Raw genomic sequence first — 20,323 nt, forward strand, 5'->3', positions numbered from 1 at the left:
CCTGTCACCCAGAGGCCACCTGTCATGGCTTCTCAGGGGTCCTTCCAGAGGGTTTTAGGCACAGGCAGCCATGCGTGCACTCACACACTCCCATTCACACACACACACAAACTCTCACTCACATATTCACACACACAAACACATACTCTCGCTCGCACTCACATGCACACACACACAAATGCACACGCTCTCACACACACAGACACACACTTCTCATTTACAAAACAGTAACACTGTTCTACATCTGCCTGCGTTTTTCACTTGACGGAGCCTTTGCCGAGGGCTCCATATTTCTTTCCTTCTCGTAAAAACACAACCAGCAGCCGTGCCCTGCAGGCAGCCGTAAACCTCTCGCAGTGGCTCCCACAAAACACACGTTCTGTCCCCTTCGCGTCACTTGTTCGCCAGACATAAACATGTAGAATGATGGAGTGATTCTTTCAAGACCCCAAATATCCAAGGGTCTTGTTTTGCAGAAATGTTTTTCTTTGTGTTAACACACCAAAAATTCGGATCTATGTGTGTGCAGGTGCTTAGATAGATAGATGTATGTCTACGAGACAGGCGTGTGTTTGCACCGCTGTGTACCATGTATGTGTGTGTACATGTGTATGTTTGCACAGCGCCAAGGTCCACTGGTGCCATGTAAGCGGGGTCAGAGGAGGCCAGGACGGCCTGGCCATGTGGGAATTGGCTCCTCGGTCAGACACTGAGAACCCAGCCCTCCGGTCTCCAGTGAGGGACTGTCCTTAGCACAGTGTCCCCAGAAGGAAGCACCATGGTTGGGGAGGGGGAGCCCCAAGGCCGGGCACAGCCCACCTTGGCTCCCCGGGCACCAGGCACAGGACAGGCAGCTGCACGCGTGTGGTGCCAATCAGAGCAGAGTCTCAGACAGGGGTTTAGGGACCAGTTTGGATAATGGGAAAGACATTACTTTGCCTCACGTTGAAATTACATATAATTGGCGAGAAAGTGTTTAGGATTTGGAGCTCTGCAGGGGCCAGAGTAGTTTGGTTGCTTAATGAGAATTGTTGGAGGTGAATTTAGGATTTGATTCAGGCTGTTACTGTTGCAAATTGACTTTATAATTATTCTATAAAGGGGAAAACCCCACAGATTCTGCTGTGAGGAATCAGGCGATTGCGAGCTTGGCGGAAGCGTCCCGTGGCCCCAGCAAGCTCAGTAATGACATAGGTGGGGGGAGGGGGTCACTGTCCTCACCCAGCCCAGTGTGGGCACGGCCCTGACGGCCTGTGGAAGTGACACATTTAATGGGTGGAAGACACTCCCTGCGCTCAGACTATGCTGTGGCTTGGAAATGCAGGATGTCGGACCCTTCGCAGTAAATTTGGGGGAGATTTAAACTCTCTCAACCACACTACTGAGCACAGAGGGAACGAGGGAGGCAGAAGCCTGCAGTTAAACAAGGTTTATTGTCCAACAAGGTTTATTGCCACCCAATTCTGCTTTATTTTTTTCCTTTCTTCTCTGAGTGGTACCAAATTCCCCCCCCCACGCCCCCTTCCCTTCCATCTCTCTTTGTCCCTCCATCCCTGCCTTCTTCCCTCCCTGCTGCATCCTTTCATCCTCTATCCTCTCTTTCTTCTCTGCTGCTCTTTCTTATTGGCCTCCAAGCCGGGCCCAGCCTTGAGGGTGCAGAGGTAAACAGAGCAGGCAGAGTAGACAGAGGCCCCCACCTCGTCGCAGCCTAAGATGCCCTCCAGCCACCCTGAGTCTCTCAGCTTCTCTCTCCCCTTCCTCAAAATGCCGCTGATTGGCAGGCTCACAGTGTGATATGAGCAACGGATTAGGATTGATACGTTCACTCTCTGCTGCATAGCTAGAGATAAGAAATCCTAAATCAAAGAAATGAATGCCCAACAGTGGAAATTCCAGCTCTCTGGGAAGCACCAGCTCTGCTCTCACCCTCCAAGACTGCGCTAGAGAAGAGTATTGATTCTGATTCCCTGACCTCTGGGTGGGGCAGGATCTTTGGGAGCCTGGACAAAGAGTGCAGTCTCCTTCAACCTGTATTCATGAGTTAAGGAGTCGTGGATCAGTCATGGGGTGTCTGGGCAGACTTAGCAAGCCTGTTTGATTGTGTCTATAAAATGGGGATAATTTCAGCTTCCAAACAGGGTGTCAGAGGAGCTCCTGAGGTGGCGCAGCAGGTTACAGATCTGGCATTGCTGCAGCTATGGCGGGGATTATATCCCTGGCCCGGAAACTTCCCTGGCCCAGGAAAAAACATTGTGTGCCTGCGATGACTCTCTGTGACCTGGTTATAAGCCCCTGCACGTGGCCAGTGCTCTCCAGCAGGCCAGTGCCGGGCACCTCCTGCTGGGTCCCAGGCGAGGGTCCAGGCTTTGACCTCAGCACCACCTCACGCCCCCTGGTCGTGCCCCTCCTCTGTGCAGTCACTCATCACGGACGTCTTGCCTCCCCCGCAGGGAAGTGTACCGCGTCACCGAGAGTCTGCAGCGGGAGAAGTCAGGGCTCCTGAAGCAGCTGGATTTCCTGAGGTACGTCCACATCCCAGAGCCTCAGGTTGGAAGGGGCAGCCCCAGAGTCCTCCCTGCCTTCTGAGAGAGTGCCCCCCATTGCCCTGGTCCCTAGTGTGCTGCTGGACAGCTGAGTCCCACCTCTCCATTAGGTTTGGTCCATTTACATAGGTGCCTACATCCCTCTCCAGTTTGTACCTGTGCAGGCTGATGATGGGGAAATGAAGTAATTTACCAGAATTGACACAGATACTCACTGCTGGAGCCAAAATCGAGATCCATATCTGGCCGATAACTTTATTCTGCTGAATTCTATTCATGTTACTTAAGTGAGTAAATGAATCACAAACAGAGCAGCATGAAAGAAGTTTGTTTCCTGAACCTGCTAAGTTCGCTGCACAGTCAAAGCTCATCAGTTTGGAATGTGTCGCCAATACCACCCCCACCTCCCTGGCAAAAAACCTAATCCAGGAGTTCCCGTCGTGGCTCAGAGGTTAACGAACCTGACTAGGATCCATGAGGACGTGGGTTTGATCCCTGGCCTCGATCAGTGGGCTGAGGATCCAGCGTTGCTGTGAGCTGTGGTGTAGGTCACAGATGCGGCTTGGATTCCTCGTGGCTGTGGTGTAGGCCAGCAGCTACAGCTCAGATTGGACCCCCAGCCTGGGAACCTCCACATGACACAGGTGTGGCCCTAAAAAAAAAAAGACAAAAAAACAAAAACAAACAAACAAAAAAACTAATCCAACTCAAACAGGTGCAGGGAAAGATGGAATTTTCAGTTTTGTCTCTGAGGATTCTAAGTTTCCGAACCTGCAAAACGCCTCTTGGGGAATGATGGTGAAAAAGTGCAAATGGCTTTGAGTCCGGCACGTTATGAAAGCGTTTAGGTTTGTGTGTTTGTTTTTAATTGGAAAGCAAGGTAAAGTCACTGTGTCTGGCACCTCTGATGCCACCAAATAGCAAAATGCTTCAAACTGAATGCATTTCAGACTTACTTCCCCCAAGACATGATTCAAAAGGCCGAGGAGATGGAAGGGGTTCCCAGGTGCCCGGTTCTAATCTGGGTACCAGAAGGTCTGGATGCTCAGGAAGGCTCTAGAGAAGGCAGAGAACAAGATGTACAAGAACACGTTTTGTTTGGCTTTTTGCCTTTTTTTCTATTGTACTTAGAAAAAAATACAAGGACAGATTCCTTGTGACTGCGCAGGGGAGCGTGACAAGGCGGCGCTCTGCCAGTGCCTGTGGGTTTTTATAACGGAGACCAGCATCTGCGCAGAGTCCCAGGCTCTGCGCTGTGGCCCCCAAGCCAGCAGGGGAGAGCCCAGAGAGGCAGGGGGGCTGACAGATTCTCCTTCCACAGCAAGATCTCGGGGTAGCGACAGGATGCCAGGAGAAGCGGGAATTAGGGAGCGAGGGCTGAGGGGGGCGGGTGGGAGAACAAGAGGAAGAGGGGAGGGGAAATCAGGGCAAGGACTGGGTGGGACCCCGTGAGGAGGGGCTGCCCTCCTAAGGCAAATGGGGGAAATGGAAGCAATTTCGGGGCTCTTGGTAGGAACATGCACTTTGGAACTGGATCTGGTTCAAGATCCGGCCCCGCCCCCATGATCTGTGTGACCTTGGGCAATCGTCCCCCAGCTGGAGGCTGCATTTTCTCCTGCCTCCGTCACAGGCTTCTTGGGAGAATTGGATGGACGGGTGCATGGCAATCACTAGAGGGCTGTGATGTGACGGGGAGCAGACACACAGAGCAGCGCATTTCCTTAAATACCCGGGGCTCCCCAGGGCTCCCCAAGTTCTCCAGGAGCAAGGCTGCTGACATCACTGCCCTACAGAGCGAGGGTCCTTGTGTCATGAGCGCTCCCTCTGCCGTGCTCAGGGTTTATCAGATACCCTCCTCACCCCCTCTCCCTCCCCCACACAGCTTGTCCTGAGGCCCTGGCTGTGAGCCTGGCTGCCCACCAGACAGGTAATTGGTCCAAAACTAGCCCACACATTCCTGGTGTTTCCTGCAGGTCCAGGGGACCCAGGCCATTCCTCCAGCTCGCCCCCAGTCTACTCAGCACACTTAGCTGAATGCTTGCACACAGTTGGTGCCAGTGCTCCATTGCCATGACGATGGCCAGACTGCATCTGTGCCCTCCCTCCCCCTTCAAAAGTGCTGAGAGTTCAGCGGTCACTGGCCAGGAGAGTCAGAGAGACCTAAAACTGGAAAGCACCCTGAGGTCCCTGGCCCTCCCCTCGCTCTCATGCTTTAGTAAAGTTCCCACCATAATCTCGTGTGCATTCTGCCATCACACTGCATCCCAAGTCCACTTACGCCCCCTGAACCTCTAACACCCCCTCCCCATCCTCGAGGAGGCAGCCGGCACCACCCTGAGACCCCCCTCCCCCATGCACCTTCCATCCATCTCTGCCTTCGCTGTTGGCAAAAGCCAGCCCCCAGCTCGTGCTCTGGACTCGGATCCCATCTTCCTCAAGGACTAGTTCAGCCTTTCTTGTCTCTCTCTAGTGTCAGCTTTTTCTCTCTAGTGAGACTGGCAAATGTATTATAATATTTCTTAGCCAATATCCCTTGTCCCCACATCCCCATCCAACTCCTTTTATCACTTTCCTTTTTCCATTCCTTTTATCACTTTCAATGAAACTTCAAAGGACTTGTTTCCGTTTACACTCACTGTCTCCATTTCCTGGTCTCATGTTCTCAGCCCTCCATCAGGCTTTTTTCTACCACTCTTGCACTAAACATGGAACCAGTGGCCTCCGTGCTGCTTAAAATATAGGGCAACTCTCAGGGCCCCTCCCTCATCCCAGCAAATTATTCTTAGCACAGCATCTATGAGGCTTCTTTTAAAACTTGAGCCAGGTCGGGACACTCCTCAGCCACCCCCCGCCCACCATGGCTTCGTGTCTCGTGAGGATAAAATCAAAGTTCTTATGGTGGCCCGCTGGCCAGGGATGGCAGGTCCCAGCTCCTTCCCTGTCTTTTGCCAGACCTCGCTCCTCTGAGCACTCTGCCCTACTATTTCTGTTCCCCCCAATGCACAAACAGGTATATCTGGCCCAAGGGTACACACTGTGCCCTCCTCCTTCCCCAACACTGTGGAGCTCCCTCCCTCTGCCAGCCTCTGCCCAGACGCCTTCTCAGAGAGGCCTTCACCCACCACCCTCCATCTCCGGGGCTCTTTAGTCCACTTTCTCGCTTTATTTTTCTCAATAGCAGTGATCCTTGCACTAAAATACAAATGCCCTGGGGACAGGGACGTCTTCCTAGCGTTCCTGGGTATAGTCCTGACAGCTGGAGCCACGCCCAGCACACATTGGGGGCTCAGGAGACTGGGTGAGGGGTGGTACTGATGCATAAGCAAGTGGCTTAGAGAGGCAGGTGACAGCAAATTCAAGGCAGAGGTGGAGCATCTGATCAGCCCTGGGGGAGGCTCCATTAGGGATCAGATGGACCAGGGCAGGCTCCCGAAGGGTGTCACAAGGCCACTCTGTCTAGCCCCCTGCCTCTGAGCTGGCTTAATCACAGCTGCCCTCTGCCCTTAGCCAGAGTCCCTGTCTGGGCCTTCCGCACCCAGCCTTCCTCTTCACTCACCTGACTGTCAAGTCGATGCTCTCGGATCTGTTGACTGCAAACCCCATGCTTCCATAGATTCCCCTTCTCCATCCACAGGGAGAGGAACAAGCACCTTCGGGATGAACGGGACATACGTCTTCAGGTAACTGGCCGGTGCCCCCTCCCCCTGGGGGAAGACAAGGGCTGTGGTCCTGGGGCTGCCAGACCCACGCTGGGACTGGTCCAAGAACAGCCTGAGACTTGGGAGCTGCTTGGTCCTCTTGTGCGGTCAAGACAGTGGCATAGGATTTTTTGAAAATAGTAAAAATGCAGGGTGACCCACTGGCAGCAGCAGTGTGTTAATTTCCCCTGAAGTGACACGCTTTTTCCTTGGTGCGACTAGACTGAATATTGGGAGGGGCCCACGTTTCTCAGCTGCAGACGTCATAGCTCTACCCGTGAGATGGCGCAGTTGAGACGTCCTGATGGCTTTTAAAACAAAACGCTCAGGGAGTTCCCCTTGCGGCACAGTGGAAACGAATTGCAGGAATAACCATGAAGAAGCAGGTTCAATCCCTAGCCTCACTCAGTGGCTTAAGGATCCAGCGTTGCCGTGAGCTGTGGTGTAGGTTGCAGACACGGCTTAGATGCCAAGTTGCTGTGGCTGTGGTGTAGACCGTCAGCTGTACCTCCGATGAGACCCCTAGCCTGGGACCTTCCATATGGCGCAGGTGCAGCCCTAAAAAGACATAAAAAAAATTTCTTCCTTAACATTTTGATCTCTTGATGCAAATTTTGCATTTTTACACCGTCCTAGAATGAATTAAATATATAAATATATTTCACACTCACATACTTTCCCAAAGAGCTCGAAAATCGTGTATTTATGTAAAGGTCTTCACTTGGGGTGGCAGTAAGCAGAATCTAGGATTTCAGTTTCCCCTATCACCTCCCCCCTTCAATAGTAGCTCTTGGAGGCTCTGATGAAAAAGCGAAGCAGGATGGCTCGACGTGATGTTCCAATGAGCAGGATGATCACGGTGTGAATTTCAAGTGTGTCCTTGAGTAAATCCTTAGTCTCCTCGGACCTTGACCCCAATTATCACATGCAAAAAGGGAATCCCTCTCTTTTTTTCCACATTACAGGGATTTTTGAAAAAAATAATATAAACAAACTCTCGGGAACGGAGGCATTGCCCTGGACCCTCAGCCTTTCAGTGCCCTAGATGCGGTCAGCCAAGGGCAGCTCTTTGCCCTGGATTTGGTTTGTAACCGCTACTCCCCGTGGGACCACACACACACACACACACACCATCTCTCTTCCTTCACAGGCTGGCAGCGCACATCTCTGCCACCCACCTGTGTGTACGATGAGAGAAAGCCTGAAGCCTACACATGTTTGTTTGATGATGATAATGGTTATAATTGTTTTAGAAGTAACACTGAATTTATTTTAAAACTTCCTACCAAATGTCACCGTAATCCCTTGACCCCATTTCCCTTCACTTGCCAAATTCATTCTGCTTTGAGAAAGGAAGGGAATTAAGAATCCTCGTGGGGGATAGACGAAAGCAGGATAAAAGCATGTTCCTGCTGAATAGTAATTAAAGATTAATTGGGCATCACAGCTGTACCTTCAGGGGCCCCGGGAGCGTGGCAACCCCTGCTTCTCTCGTTAAGGATCACTAGGAACCGGGGGCTGGCTGGTTAATGAGAGATTCTTCCTGTGATTTAACGCCCCCTCATCTCCTAGAAGACATCTGCAATGGAGCCCTGGCAAGGGGGGTGTAAGCCCCCCTTCCACCCAGGCTCTCCATGGCAGGTGTGTGAGCAATTTATCCACACCCGGCTTCCTTCCACAAAAGATCAGAAACATCCTGTCTTGGATTAGTGGCTGTGGACAGGGCACTGGGGAGGTGAGCCTCTCAGCTGGTCACGTGTCCTGTCTGGGACTTTGGAAATAAAGGAGGATTGGAGCCCCACAGAAGAGTGTGATTTAAAGATGCATGGAGTTTTTTCTGCCCATGAATGTTTGTCCTATGCAGTCTGCATTTTGCTCTTCTTCTTCATCCTCTGGTAAATTACCACCACCCCTGTGAAGGGGAACCCGGCAGACCCCAGGCCTGAACTTGCATGTGGGTTCATTCGATTGGGCTATTAGGAGATGGAGGGATTCCAGTGAGAGACGACCCAAAAGGAATGAGTGGGTGAAGGCCAGCAAGGAGCCGGGGTATGGCTTGCTTTCTTTAGAGTTGAATCTCAAACCTGTCCAATAGGGTGGGAAAGCTGAGCCCTTTTCAGCTCAAACACGGGGACCCATCAGCAGGCATGGATCTGAGGGCATTTTGTGTTTCTACAGAAAGACAAGGCAGCCAAGGCAAACACAGCTGCTTCCACGGCAGGCTGGAAGCAGCGATCCGGCTCTGTGATAGGCAAATATGTGGACGACAGAGGGATTCTCCGAAGGTAAGTTGTTCCCGCTGGGCTCACATGTTACCTGTTCTTGGCCTTTCCCACGTTGGGAGCAGACTCCGAGCCCACGCTGAGTTCACACTGGCCCCGTCAGGGGAGCCTGGGGTCAGCCGTCCTCACTCCCCTTGAATCTTGGAGGACGTGTGCCTTCCCGATCTCACATCTAAGTGGGAGAGGACCTTGGGCAGAGCCAGTCCCCAGGACTGGCTGTTGTCCTCTGAGGCTGGGGGAGAGCACATGGGAGGAGGGTCCGCAAAGGGAGGTGTGTTCTGGTCGGGGCTCTGCTGTCTGTTGAGAAGCATGGATGCTCTCGGGGGCTCTGCAGCGTAATTAAAGTGCACTACACAATCTCCAGGAGTTGAACTCCTTTACAGACAAGATTTCCTTTCAATAATTCATGCTTAATTAACTCAAGGAGAGCATGTTGGGTTGCTGCTGGACTGCACCCAATTGTGTCTGAGTCCCACTGCTCCTCAAGGGAGACCTCTCTCTGGGGCACATGCCCCATCCCCATGGACGGCCACAGAGAGCGAAAGGCAGCCTAACTCTTAAACCTGGGAGAAAGTCTGTGAACTTGCTGATTGGGGATGGCAAGCAGGAAATCAGCAGCTATGCCAAGCAGAAGTGACCTGGAATGTCAATCGGCTGATCAGACAGGACCTTGAACTTGATCGTCATGGATTCCTTTTGTAAACACCTGAACCTTGAGATACAATAAATGAGCCAAAATCCTGTGGCAGGACTGTTGGTTCCTCAGGACTGAAAATGTGCATTCAGCAAGTGTTTACTGATTGCTTACTTAGTACCAGGCACTCTGAGTTCTGTGAAGCCTCCGAAGATAAACTAGACAGAAGTCCTGCCCTTAATATCCAGTATCGAGTGCCTGCTGTGTGCAGGATACTGTGCGATGTGCTGGGGGCCCGGGGGGGTGGGGGCACAAAACAGATCCCATCTCGGCTTGTATGGAGCTTATGGTTGAGTGGAGGAAACAGACAATAGTGAATAAATAATCAATAAATCGTGACGCCTGAATTCCCATACAGACTTTGGCAGAGGTGACTGCTCTCTGCTGCTGGCACCTAGCATTTGGTGGCAAAACCAAAAATGATCTTAGTCACGCTAGGCCAAAGGTATTCCAGAACGTACTGCGGCTTGAGAACTTCCCCAGTAAAAAGCTTTTGCCGAGAAATGCTTCATTTTAGGGTCATTTCAGCGGGCAGTCCTTTTCTCTTCTAATCTTCGCTCATGTGAGTGGGTCCGTTTGGACTCAAGATTCTCCCTGTAAAACAGTCCTCAACTTGGCTTGTTCCCAAAGACCTGAGGGACACAGCCTGTGTGCTGGCCCCATGTCCGTTGCCCAACGCCTCCCCCTCCTACTGTGTTTCCTTGTTCTAGAGGCTCAGATGCTTCTGGAAGCACGCATGCGCTCAGGCCTCTGAGCCCACTCACCCCTGAACCGAAGGAGAAGGGGAGGAGGTATGGAGGGGCTCCACCTGGCCTCCCTCCCACCCGAAGGCCCTGGGGCAGGCAGCTGCCCCTGCGCTGGTGGACGGCTGCAGTGGGGCCCCTCCCAGAGCCCCTGGCCCTCATCGTCCGGGGCTGCTTCCCGCACATGTCTGGTTTGTGCACTGTCTTCTTGGGGAGGTGGGCAGGGCCGATGGGCCACAGTTAACAGTAAGGAAGCAGGAGAGTTGGCATCGTCCCTGGAGGCACACAGCTAGTAAGGGCTGGACCAGAGCCAGGGCCACCGACTGTTAAGCCAGGATGCATTGTTTCTGCATCTGTTCTGCTCTGTTCTTCACACCTTTCGTTCTCCTTCATTTCCCACAACCTGCGTGAGTAGTAGGTGTGTCATGATTGCTCCGGCCCCACTAAGCCTCCATGAGGACAGGGCCCTTCTTCATCTATTGCTGACTGTCATGAGTTTAGTACCTTGGAGCATCCATCACCACCTTCACCTTCACCATCTTCACCTTCATTACCTTTACCTTTATCACCTTCCAGTTCACTTTCATCATTAAGTGCTTATATAAGGATTTAGAATGAATGAACTAGGAGTTCCCGTCGTGGCTCAGTGGTTAACGAATCCGACTAGGAACCATGAGGTTGCAGGTTCGATCCCTGGCCTTGTTCAGTGGGTTAAGGTTCCGGCGTTGCCATGAGCTGTGGTGTAGGTCGAAGACGTGGCTCAGATCCCGCGTTGCTATGGCTCTGGTGTAGGCCAGTGGCTACAGCTCTGATTCGACCCCTAGCCTGTAACCTCCATGTGCCATGGGAACGGCCCAAGAAAAGACAGGGAAAAAAAAAAAAAAAAAGGAATGAATGAACTAAAGAATCCTGGGTCTGGTTTTTCCCTTTCCTGGCGCCTCTCTGCCCCCAAAGTGAGTGCTCCTCAATTACTTGTTCCAGAAGCTGCCAGGCAGCCCCCGGCTTCCATTCTGATGGATTTCACCATGTTCTCCCCACTCTGCTTTCTTCCCGCAAACAGCCAGTCCGAGGAGGAGGAAGATGTGTTTGGCATCTCGAGGAGGAGAAGCTCCCTGGGCCTGAGTGGATACCCCCTTACAGAAGAGGAGCCGGGGCCCGGAGGCCCTCTGCCCCGGGCACTCCGCAGAATCATCTCCATTGAAGAGGACCCCCTGCCCCAGCTGCTGAGGGGCAGCTCTGAGCAGCCGCTGGGCAAATGCCCAGAAGAGGAGGAGGTCTCTGACCAGGGGGTGGAGGGCCCACTCCAGCAGGCCCCACCTCAAGGACTCACGCCCGCCTCTCCCCGAGGGCAGCCCGTCGGAAAAGAAGCCCTGTCTGAGGTAAGGGCACCTCCCTCGCTGGCTTCAAGTTCACCTGGGCCCTCCAGTGTGAGCCCAGAGCCCAACAGCAGCTCAGGATGTCAGATGCAGCAGGCCTGGCGATTCTCCTGTCTGCCAAGCATCACGGGCAGACTCGGGGTCTAGGGACATTCTCCTGAAGAATTCTGTCACTGGCCCCACTCTCTACCCTATGTGTTCTCTTCTGACGCAATTTCAAACACGTTTATTGAGTAGGATAGAGCCTCTGCTTGGCAATTAGTATAAACTATCACTGACTTTTAAAATGGCACCTCTTCTGGTCCATTCTATAACCTCTCCCGCAGGCCAGTCCCTGGTTGGGGACGTTTGCTCACTGTCACTTTTCTCTCAGTCCTCAGCCTACCTCCCTCTCATTCCCGAGTGCCCTCCTGCTCCCCCATCAGTGTGAGCCTCCACTCCCAGGTGCCCCCTGCGCCCCCCACAAGGTCTCCCCATTGAGGTCCCCAGGAGGACCAGCCCACATGGCCACCTCCCCTGGAGCACAATGATGACACTTCCTACCCGGTCTGTGGAGTAGGCTCCTCAAGCCCTCCTTCCTCCCCTGGCCCTGGACCCTCCAAAACCTCTCCTGTGCCCAGTGGGACCTTTGGAGCCAAGCCTTTACCCTGGAGGGTTCCCAAGGGGTACATTAGCGCGAGTGCCCAGGACTTCTTGGCATCAGATATCATCCTTTAAAAAAAAAAAAATTCTTTTTAAAACTTCACTTGCAGCATGTGGAAGTTTCCAGGCTAGGGGTTGAATCCAAGCTGCAGCTGCCAGCCTACACCACAGCCACAGCAATGCCATGGGCCCAGGGATCCAACCCTCATCCTCATGAGTACTAGTCGGGTTCTTAACCCACTGAGTCACAACAGGAACTCCTCAGCTATCATTCTTGGGCCTGGACTAAGATTCATGCCTACAGACCCCTCCTCTGAAGAGCCCTTGCCAAGGAAGGGTGGAGAACTGGGTGGGTGGGGCTTTAAATACCCCCAGGATACCCCCCCAAATGGGAAGGCAGTGTCAGGAGGGCCACAGGAGTTGGGGTGAAGGAAGAGGCTGAGTATCCGCTTCTCCAGGCCCTTGATCTTCAGCCCTCTGGGGAGCGTCATGAGGAGCGTCAGCTCTGTCCTCAGGCAGGTGGGGAAGTAGAGTCCACACCAGCGAGGCCAGCCCGGCCAGCAGGGACGGGAGCCCAGCCTTCTCACCGCCCTGCGTCCCAGCTGGCTCCACCAGGGTGGGCTGCCATCTAGCTGGGCCAGAGACTGCAGCAGAGAGGGAAGAGATCTGCCGGAAATCCCACAGCCGCGTTGGCAGAGGGTCCGGTGCCAGGCACTGTGCCTTAGCTTGGTATCAGCTTTCGAGAAAGTAGTTTGAGAATAGGAATCAAGAACTTTAAAAGGTCACATCCTTTGAACCACCCCCTCTAGCACCCTTTCCTAAGGAAATAACCAAAATCAGGCAGAAATTTAATTCAAGAATGTTGGTGTATGGAGTTCCTGTGGTGGTCCAGCAGCAATGAATCTGACTAATATACAGGAGGATGAGGGTTCGACCCCTGGCCTTGCTCAGTGGGTTAAGGATCCAGCGTTGCCATGAGCTGTGGTATAGGTCATAGTGTGTTGTGACCTGGTGTGGCTGTGGCTGTGGTGTAGGCTGGCAGCTACAGCTCTGATTCGAGCCCTAGCCTGGGAACCTCCATATGCTGCCGGTGTGACCCCAGAAAGAAAATGTTGGTATATAAGAGCATACAATTGAGAAAACGATAGTGACATAAATTAGACTATACTAATCTAATAGAATATTATACGGCCATTAAAAATCACAGTTTTGAAAAACTTCAGTGACTCAGAAATATTTATAATTTCATAATATATGAAAAACATAAAATTATAGATACATTTAAATTTATATAAAATAATATAAATAAATTATATGTGATATCTCAAGTCTCTCTCTCAAAAAAAAAAACCATATATTGACTTATCTATATAGAAAAAAATCCTGGAAGAAACGCGTGAAAATAGGAATAGTGACCATTTCACGAGGGTGGAGTATATCATGAATAATTATTATTTTCCTCTCCACTGCTTCCTAATTTTAAAAATTAGTACAGATTACTTTTATTTTTTAAAGATTAAAAAAAAAAAGGAGTTCCCATTGTGGCTCAGTGGTAACGAACCCAACTAGTATCCACGGGGATGCCAGTTCAATCCCTGGCCTTGCTCGGTGGGTTAAGGATCTGGTATTGCCGTGACCTGTGGTGTAGGTTGCAGATGTGGCTCGGATCTGGTGTTGCTGTGGCTGTGGTATAGGCCGGCAGCTGCAGCCCTGATTCAACCCCTAGCCTGGGAATTTCCATGTGCCATGAGTGCAGCATCCCACCCCCTCCCACCCCCCAAAAATAAAAGAGCAGCAGGAAGGAGGAGGAGAACATATCCTCTGACTCGCCAGCAGAGGGCCCCTTTCTCCAGCCCCCTCCCCACAATTTGGTTGTCTCACTGTCAAGGGCAGGTGGATGTTCCCCCAGGTTAAGGACATGAACTGGAGTAGGTTCTCTGCTCCAGTGAGGTGCGTCCTGCCCCAAACTGAACCATCAATGCCATGTTGATTGGATCCAGTCTGTAAAATAGGTGCTCTGCCTGGGGAGGGGTGGGGGCAGGAGGAGAACTCAGAGCATCAGCCACATGGTCCATGGCCAGGGCTATCTCCTCCCACTCTGGGCTTCACTGTCACCCCGGTCTCCAGGCCTGGGGATGCACAAATGGCTGCCCTGAGCCTTGGCCTCAAACAAAGGGAGTGAAGGACAAGGCTGGGCCGAAAGCGATGCCCCTGCATTGGAGGAATAAAGGAGCGGAGGCTGGGCAGCATTCCTAAGTGTGGGGTTTCTTGGTTTTGAGTTGAGTTTAAATTTCTGTAATTGACCTTGAATTTCCTCCTAAGTACTGCATGGAATCGATTTCTCCCCCAAAGGCTGTTAATGGCTTTTCTCTGAAACTCAAGCACTGCTAATATCTGCTGCCACTCCATTATAGTATTTGCTCAATGAGAAGAGCTAATTCCCCTAAATCCACTTCTAAGTAGAATCTAAAGAGCCTCCTCCCTTGGCCAGGCAGGGCCGGGCTGCACTGGAAGGCAGGATTTGGGCAAGCACGCAGCTCTCTGGCTTAATGATCATTCCAAGGAAAGACCCTCTGCTGCTCCGTTCTCTGCCTCTCACTCGCCCGGCAACCTCGAGCAGGTCCATTCCCTCGGGGCTGCAGGATCTCAGACCCGCGTGCTGCTGGGCAGAGAAGGAGCAGCAGGACTGTGTTCTGGAAAGCTCTGCCCATAGCCTGGCATCGTGGGACAGCCCACACTACTATGCAGAGACAGTTTTGCTTATGTTCAGGGCAGACGGGGATCCTAGGGGGAAGCTGGTGAGATGGGACAGAAGGACAGAATGCAGGGAGACAAGCGTGTTCTCCATCTGGTCCAGGCTTTCAGTGACGGAGCAGAAATAAGAGGCCCGAGCCCAGCCTGGGATGTCTTGCTAAGCCTTCTTTTTCTATCTCCTCTTCTCCCTGCAAACACTCCCCTTGTCCTTCCAAGCCCCACAAAAAATTGCTGCCTCCTTTTTCAGCCTGAGCTCAAAGCCCCTGCACCCAGTGACCCCTGGCTCACCCCTTGCACTCCAGGACACTTGGAATGTTGTGCTGTGAGTGTGCCCATGCCAGCCTCCTTCCCTCCTCCACAAACCTGGCCTGGCACAGGGCCTCCAGCACAGCCCCTGGGCAACCATGTTGGTGGAATGAAGGGTTCTCTTCCCTCTGCTGATGCTGGAAGGAACCTTGGCGCCCTGAGCCCAAAGCTTCCTGCCTCCGGAGCCAGACTGGCCGCCCCACTGCGCTGCTGGTTGCCAGTCCCTCCCTGGACACCACGGGGATGGGTGAAGGGCGGGTGTGGCAGGCGAGGAGGCTGGTAATTGTCTGCCTCCCACAGGAGGAAGGCTCTGCATTCACCCCAGACCGGCTCTTCAAGATCGTGTTTGTAGGCAATTCTGCGGTGGGGAAGACGTCCTTCCTGGGGCGGTTCTGCGACGGCAGGTTCTCCCCGGGCTCAGCAGCCACCGTGGGTGAGTTCTTGTCCCTGGCTGGTCCCTGGAAAGGAGTAGTTGTGAGCAGGGGGCCTAAGGAGGGGCTATGTGGGTGGGACTGATAGGTGAGGCCCACCTCTGCCCCAGGCTCCACATGGATGGGACCTGGACCTCTGCTTCCCTGCTGGTGTGTGTGTGTGTGTGTGTGTGTGTGTGTGTGTGTGTGTGTAGATGAGGAGGATGGGGGACAGTGCTCTGGGTGGCTTCTTTCACCCATCACATTTCCCTGTCCTACATCCGGGGACTGCTGGGTACCAGCTGGAGTCTCATTGTAGAAGCTCATTAAGTCGGCTATTAATAGCTGATCACTGCTTAATATGCTCCCAGTATTATCCTGAGTAATAGTGTATTTAGATGGGGGCCTTTGACCCTTCGGGCAGAGTTGCTTCTTGCATTGGAATACATGGCAAAGCCCAAGGGCATATGACCTTTTAGCTTCCACCAAGTTGAATCCCTCAAGCAAAAAAAGAAAAAAAAAGAAAGAAATCTATTGAGGGCCTTTGATGTGCCATTTAACCATGCTGATAAGTCAACTGTATTAAAAATTCATCGAGAGGATCTAAATATTTACCATGGATTTTTATAGTTATCATTTCCATCTGCCTTCACAACAGCCCTGAAAGGCAAGCCTGGCTATCAGCCCAGTGGGCAGACAAGGAAACTGAGGCCCAGAGAGGTCCAGAGGCAGGTCCTCATTCCTGCCTGGCTGGTGCTGATACTGCCCACCCCCTCCCCACACACACACCCCTGCTGTTCCATCCCCTTGGGTCACTAACAATACTGAGCTGTTCACGCTCAGCATCCAGTTTCTGCCATGGAAGATAGGCAGAGGTTGGCATAGGCCGGGGAGGCTGCTGTGGTTCAATGTAGCAGCAGAAGTAAGTCCTGGACCTTCATCTCAGCTCTGCCACCAACCAGCTGTGTATGCAACCTTGAGAGGACCTGTGTTCTCTTTGGGCTTCAGTTTTTGCTCATCTGAAAAAAAATGAGAAATTTGAACCAGGTCACCCAAGACTGCTTCCAAGCCCAGGGCTCTGTCCAGACCACCTTTGACCGTGGCGGTCTCACAAGCTGGCTCTCCAAGACAAACGTTCCTGGCCCAGAGCCTGCCCAGGACGACTTTGATCTCTTCCTCCAGGATAACCTGCCCAGACCCTTCCCTCCAACTCTCCTCCTGCAGATAGGTCTCATCCCACAGGCGGCAGGTGTCCCGTTTTTACTGCTGAGCCTTTGCTGTTTCCACATCTGGAACAATTCCCCCACCCCCTCCCTTCTGCCCCATTCCACCCAGAGCCTGGGAGCACTCCCAGGCGAAGAATCAGGACCCTGATGGGACAATAGCGCAGAAAAGTGTGAACTCGTGTGGCTGGTGAGGGATGGCTGGGAGTGACCCACCTGTGCTGAGCCTGGAGCCGCAGGAAGCAGCAGCGGCGCAGCTGGACTGGCCTTCCCTGGAGCCACCAGTGGGGTGATGACCCCTGAGGTCACAGCTCACACTTAGGCCTGTGGGAGGCAGAGGAGGGACACTGACCTCAGGCCCCCGGGGCGTCCCTCCGGGCATGTGCATCTCTTATTGGTGAAATCAGGGAATCGGGGGTCTGCTTACACTTCCCACGCGTGCCCCTGAGATGGAAAGCTCTGAAAAAAGAGAAAAACAGACTAATGTGCACTTCCCAGGAGGCCAATTATGGAAACACCTACAATTTAGGAAGGGGGAGAATAGCCGGGTTTCCAAATCCAGAACGCCCTTCATCGCACACAAAACAAGCCGGAGCAGCAGCTGGAATCAGCCTCCCTGGCATAAACGTCGGGTCTGATGTCACACCAGTGCCTGGGAGATGCTCCCTTTAAAGGCACAGAGGAGCCACTGGGTCTTGGGCTCCTGGGGCCCAAGCATGCTGTCCCCCATCAAGCACAGCTGCCTGGACCCTCAGCATAGCACCAAAAAGGACATGGAGGTGCCTTAGAGCGCTCCTCTGTCATTGAAGGCAACTTCGGATCCCCAGTCCCTCACAAGAATGTGGCTTGTCCTCCACCCTTGGCTTGTGCATGACCGTGGATCCACAATGCCACAGTGTGACTGGGGGCCCTGCCTCCCCAACTTAGCACCAGCCGATCCCTTCAAAAACAGGTGTGTGGGCCCTGCAGGCGTCTTGGAATTGTCAAATGATGGTTTCTGTAGGACGTTGGAGCTCACTTTTTCAATGAGAAGACTGGCTTTTGGAGGCTAAGCTCCAGGACCCAGGAGTCCAGGGCTCTTTTCCTGGCCCCGCCTTGGCTCCCAGCCCCCTGCCTTAAACCACGGCCACAGCCCAACATGGTTCTTCCCAAAGCTTTCCTTGGCAGGAAGTCCTCTGTTCTTGCCTGAGCACTGGTCAGTTCCCAGCTATCTCCTCGTGTCCACAGAGAAATCCTGTGAGCTTTCCTCCCTGGCAACTCACCGGCACTCCCGCTCCCAATGACCCCTTGGGCCTGTCCTGTTGAGAAAGGGGAACGCCGCCCTTCTTGGGGTCCATCACCCAACTTTGACCCACACACAGGTCCCCAAGGTCAAGTCCACATTCAGGAACCACCTAGGTTGCAAGAGGGAGCCCCGAACACTCCAGTTGAACATAAAGATCACGGATCCCCAACCCCCCAGCATCCCCATCACTCAGTTTATAGACGGGGAAAGCGAAGCCCCCCAAATGGGGTGGTCGTGTCATTTACATCACACAACTGGTCAGAGGCAGGGCTGAGGCAAGAACAGGTGCAGGGTCTCAGAGATCTGTCTGGTCCCATGTCACTCTGTGTGGTCTCTCCTGCTGGACACTGACTCCCCATATCCTTCTACACCCCTCACAACCCTGGAGCTCATTTGGCTGCTTCCTGGCCCACCTGTCTGAGGCTGCAAGGGGTACCTCATGGACCAGCGGGGACTCACCGAGCTCCCTGGTCCACGGTGCTCCCTGCAAGATAAATTCCCCATCCTTCAGCAGAGCAATTACCAGTGAGGTGGAACAAGCCCCTCTACCAGCCCCTCTGCCGTCCCCTCTGCCAGCCTGTCTGCCTTTCCATCAAGGGGAGGGCTTGTCCTCAGGGGCTTCAGATCAGACCCCCAAGGTATGTTGACTGTGGTTGGCTTTCTCCTGAGTTGGTATCAGGCAGTAGGCAGCCCCCCCACCTCCCAGAGCCTAGAGGGGAGATGCCTTTCCTCCTTAGCTAAAGTGAAAATGCTCTTAGGTTGGGCTCCTATTTGTTTTGCTGGGAGCACTTAGCCCTGCACTTTCTAGGTAAAGCGAAGCCGCCGGGTGTCCCAGCCCAGGGCACTGCTGTAAAAAGAAGAAGGAGCCTCTGAACTGGGTTTGCCACTCACAGAGGCTGCTGACCAGCTGGGGCCAGGCTGAGCTTCTTCATCCTTCAGTGGTGTGTGTGTGTGTGTGTGTGTGCTCACTCGAGCACAGATGAATGTCACGGAGGCCACTGTGGGGAGGGAGAGATGCCACACAGAAACTGGAAATAGCAAGCATCCTCCCAGTGGGCACGTCACTCTTTTTCTCACCCTGACATGAGCATCCTGTTTCGGGCTGCCCTCCGTGAAGCCCAGGGCCTCTGCTGTCCCTCTGCTGTCCCTCTAGCCCTGCCATCCTGGGAGCAGGTGGCCCTCCCACCTCCCCTGCCCTGCCTGGCCTCTCACGCGCTCACCTTTGCCTAGAGACCACAGAGGGGACGACCTTTTCCATTCACTGCCTCTTTGTGGTCGGTCTGTCTCTGTCCGACCTGGCTGCTTTGCTGTCCATCCCAGGCCCTCCAGAGTCAGGATCCCGGGGGCTAGGCCTTTTTGAAGGTGGGTGGGGATGCCCTCTGTTCCAAGATCTGATGCTAAAGGGGGAAAGTGTTTTGCCCCGTTGGGCATCTGTGAACATTCTTACAGGATGTAGGAGGGAGGAAGGTCTGTTATCTAAGAACCTGCATTTCAGTCCCCCGTCTGAGGGCTGCTGTGGCCCCACAGTGCGTCTCCTTGCCTTGTGCCCTCTCTCTGGGGTCCATGACTCCAGGTGGGATCACAGCCTTGGCGGGATGACTGCAAGTGGCTTGACAGCTGAGATTAAGAGCTCCGAACCATCTCCAGGGGGCATGTTGCCTCTGATTTCCTCCCCACCCCTTTTCTTCTCTTCTGTCCCCCCTCCACCTGCCAAGCCCTCCCCTCCTCCTACTCCTCATCCTCAACGCACCTTTGCATCTGCCGAAGGCAGTCTGGAAGTGTCATCCATCCTCCCAGGGATATTTGAATTTTACTATGGGAACCTTGGAAAGGATTTTAGGGAGAAAAAAGAGAAGGAAGGAAGGAAGGAAAGGAAGGGAGGGAGGGAGGAAGGAAGGAATCTGAGGACCGTCTTTCTGTCTCCTCCATTTTCTCAATGTGGGATAAATTCGTGAATGATGGTTCTCTCGCTTTTACCAGTATGATCTCATCTGATCCCGAGAGAGGGTCTGGATTACACTGCAGGGGGGGGTGCTGCGGTTCAGAGCGGTTAGGTGAATTGATCAAGGTCTTGAAGCTAGTCATGGTGGAAATAGGACCAGAACCCTGGTCCCCGCTTCCCTGTCCCCTCCACCGCCTCCTCTGCCCGGGGAGAGGGAGACCCGCCCCTCGGGCAGATCAGATTCCAGCCCCGGTGGGGGCGTGGTTTCCGGACTTGGACTTGATGCTCGGCTCCACCCCCAGGCATCGATTACCGCGTGAAGACAGTGCGCGTGGACGACTCGAAGGTGGCCCTGCAGCTGTGGGACACTGCGGGACAGGAGAGGTGAGGCGCCACCTCGGGTAACCCTGCCTCCCCCTCCCCTT

General features: G+C 53.3%; 1 protein-coding gene across 1 annotated transcript in view; it reads left to right on the forward strand.

The window, feature by feature from the left end:
• Window positions 1–20,323, forward strand: part of CRACR2A (calcium release activated channel regulator 2A) — a 75,690-nt gene that overhangs the window by 37,122 nt on the left and 18,245 nt on the right. Inside the window, 6 exon segments of the mRNA XM_021092448.1 lie at window positions 2,451–2,522; window positions 6,178–6,223; window positions 8,420–8,526; window positions 11,021–11,339; window positions 15,339–15,471; window positions 20,201–20,282. Of these exon segments, the coding sequence (XP_020948107.1) occupies window positions 2,451–2,522; window positions 6,178–6,223; window positions 8,420–8,526; window positions 11,021–11,339; window positions 15,339–15,471; window positions 20,201–20,282 (759 nt within the window).

This window comes from Sus scrofa, chromosome 5, assembly GCF_000003025.6.
Source record: "Sus scrofa isolate TJ Tabasco breed Duroc chromosome 5, Sscrofa11.1, whole genome shotgun sequence".
Lineage (NCBI taxonomy): Eukaryota > Metazoa > Chordata > Mammalia > Artiodactyla > Suidae > Sus > Sus scrofa.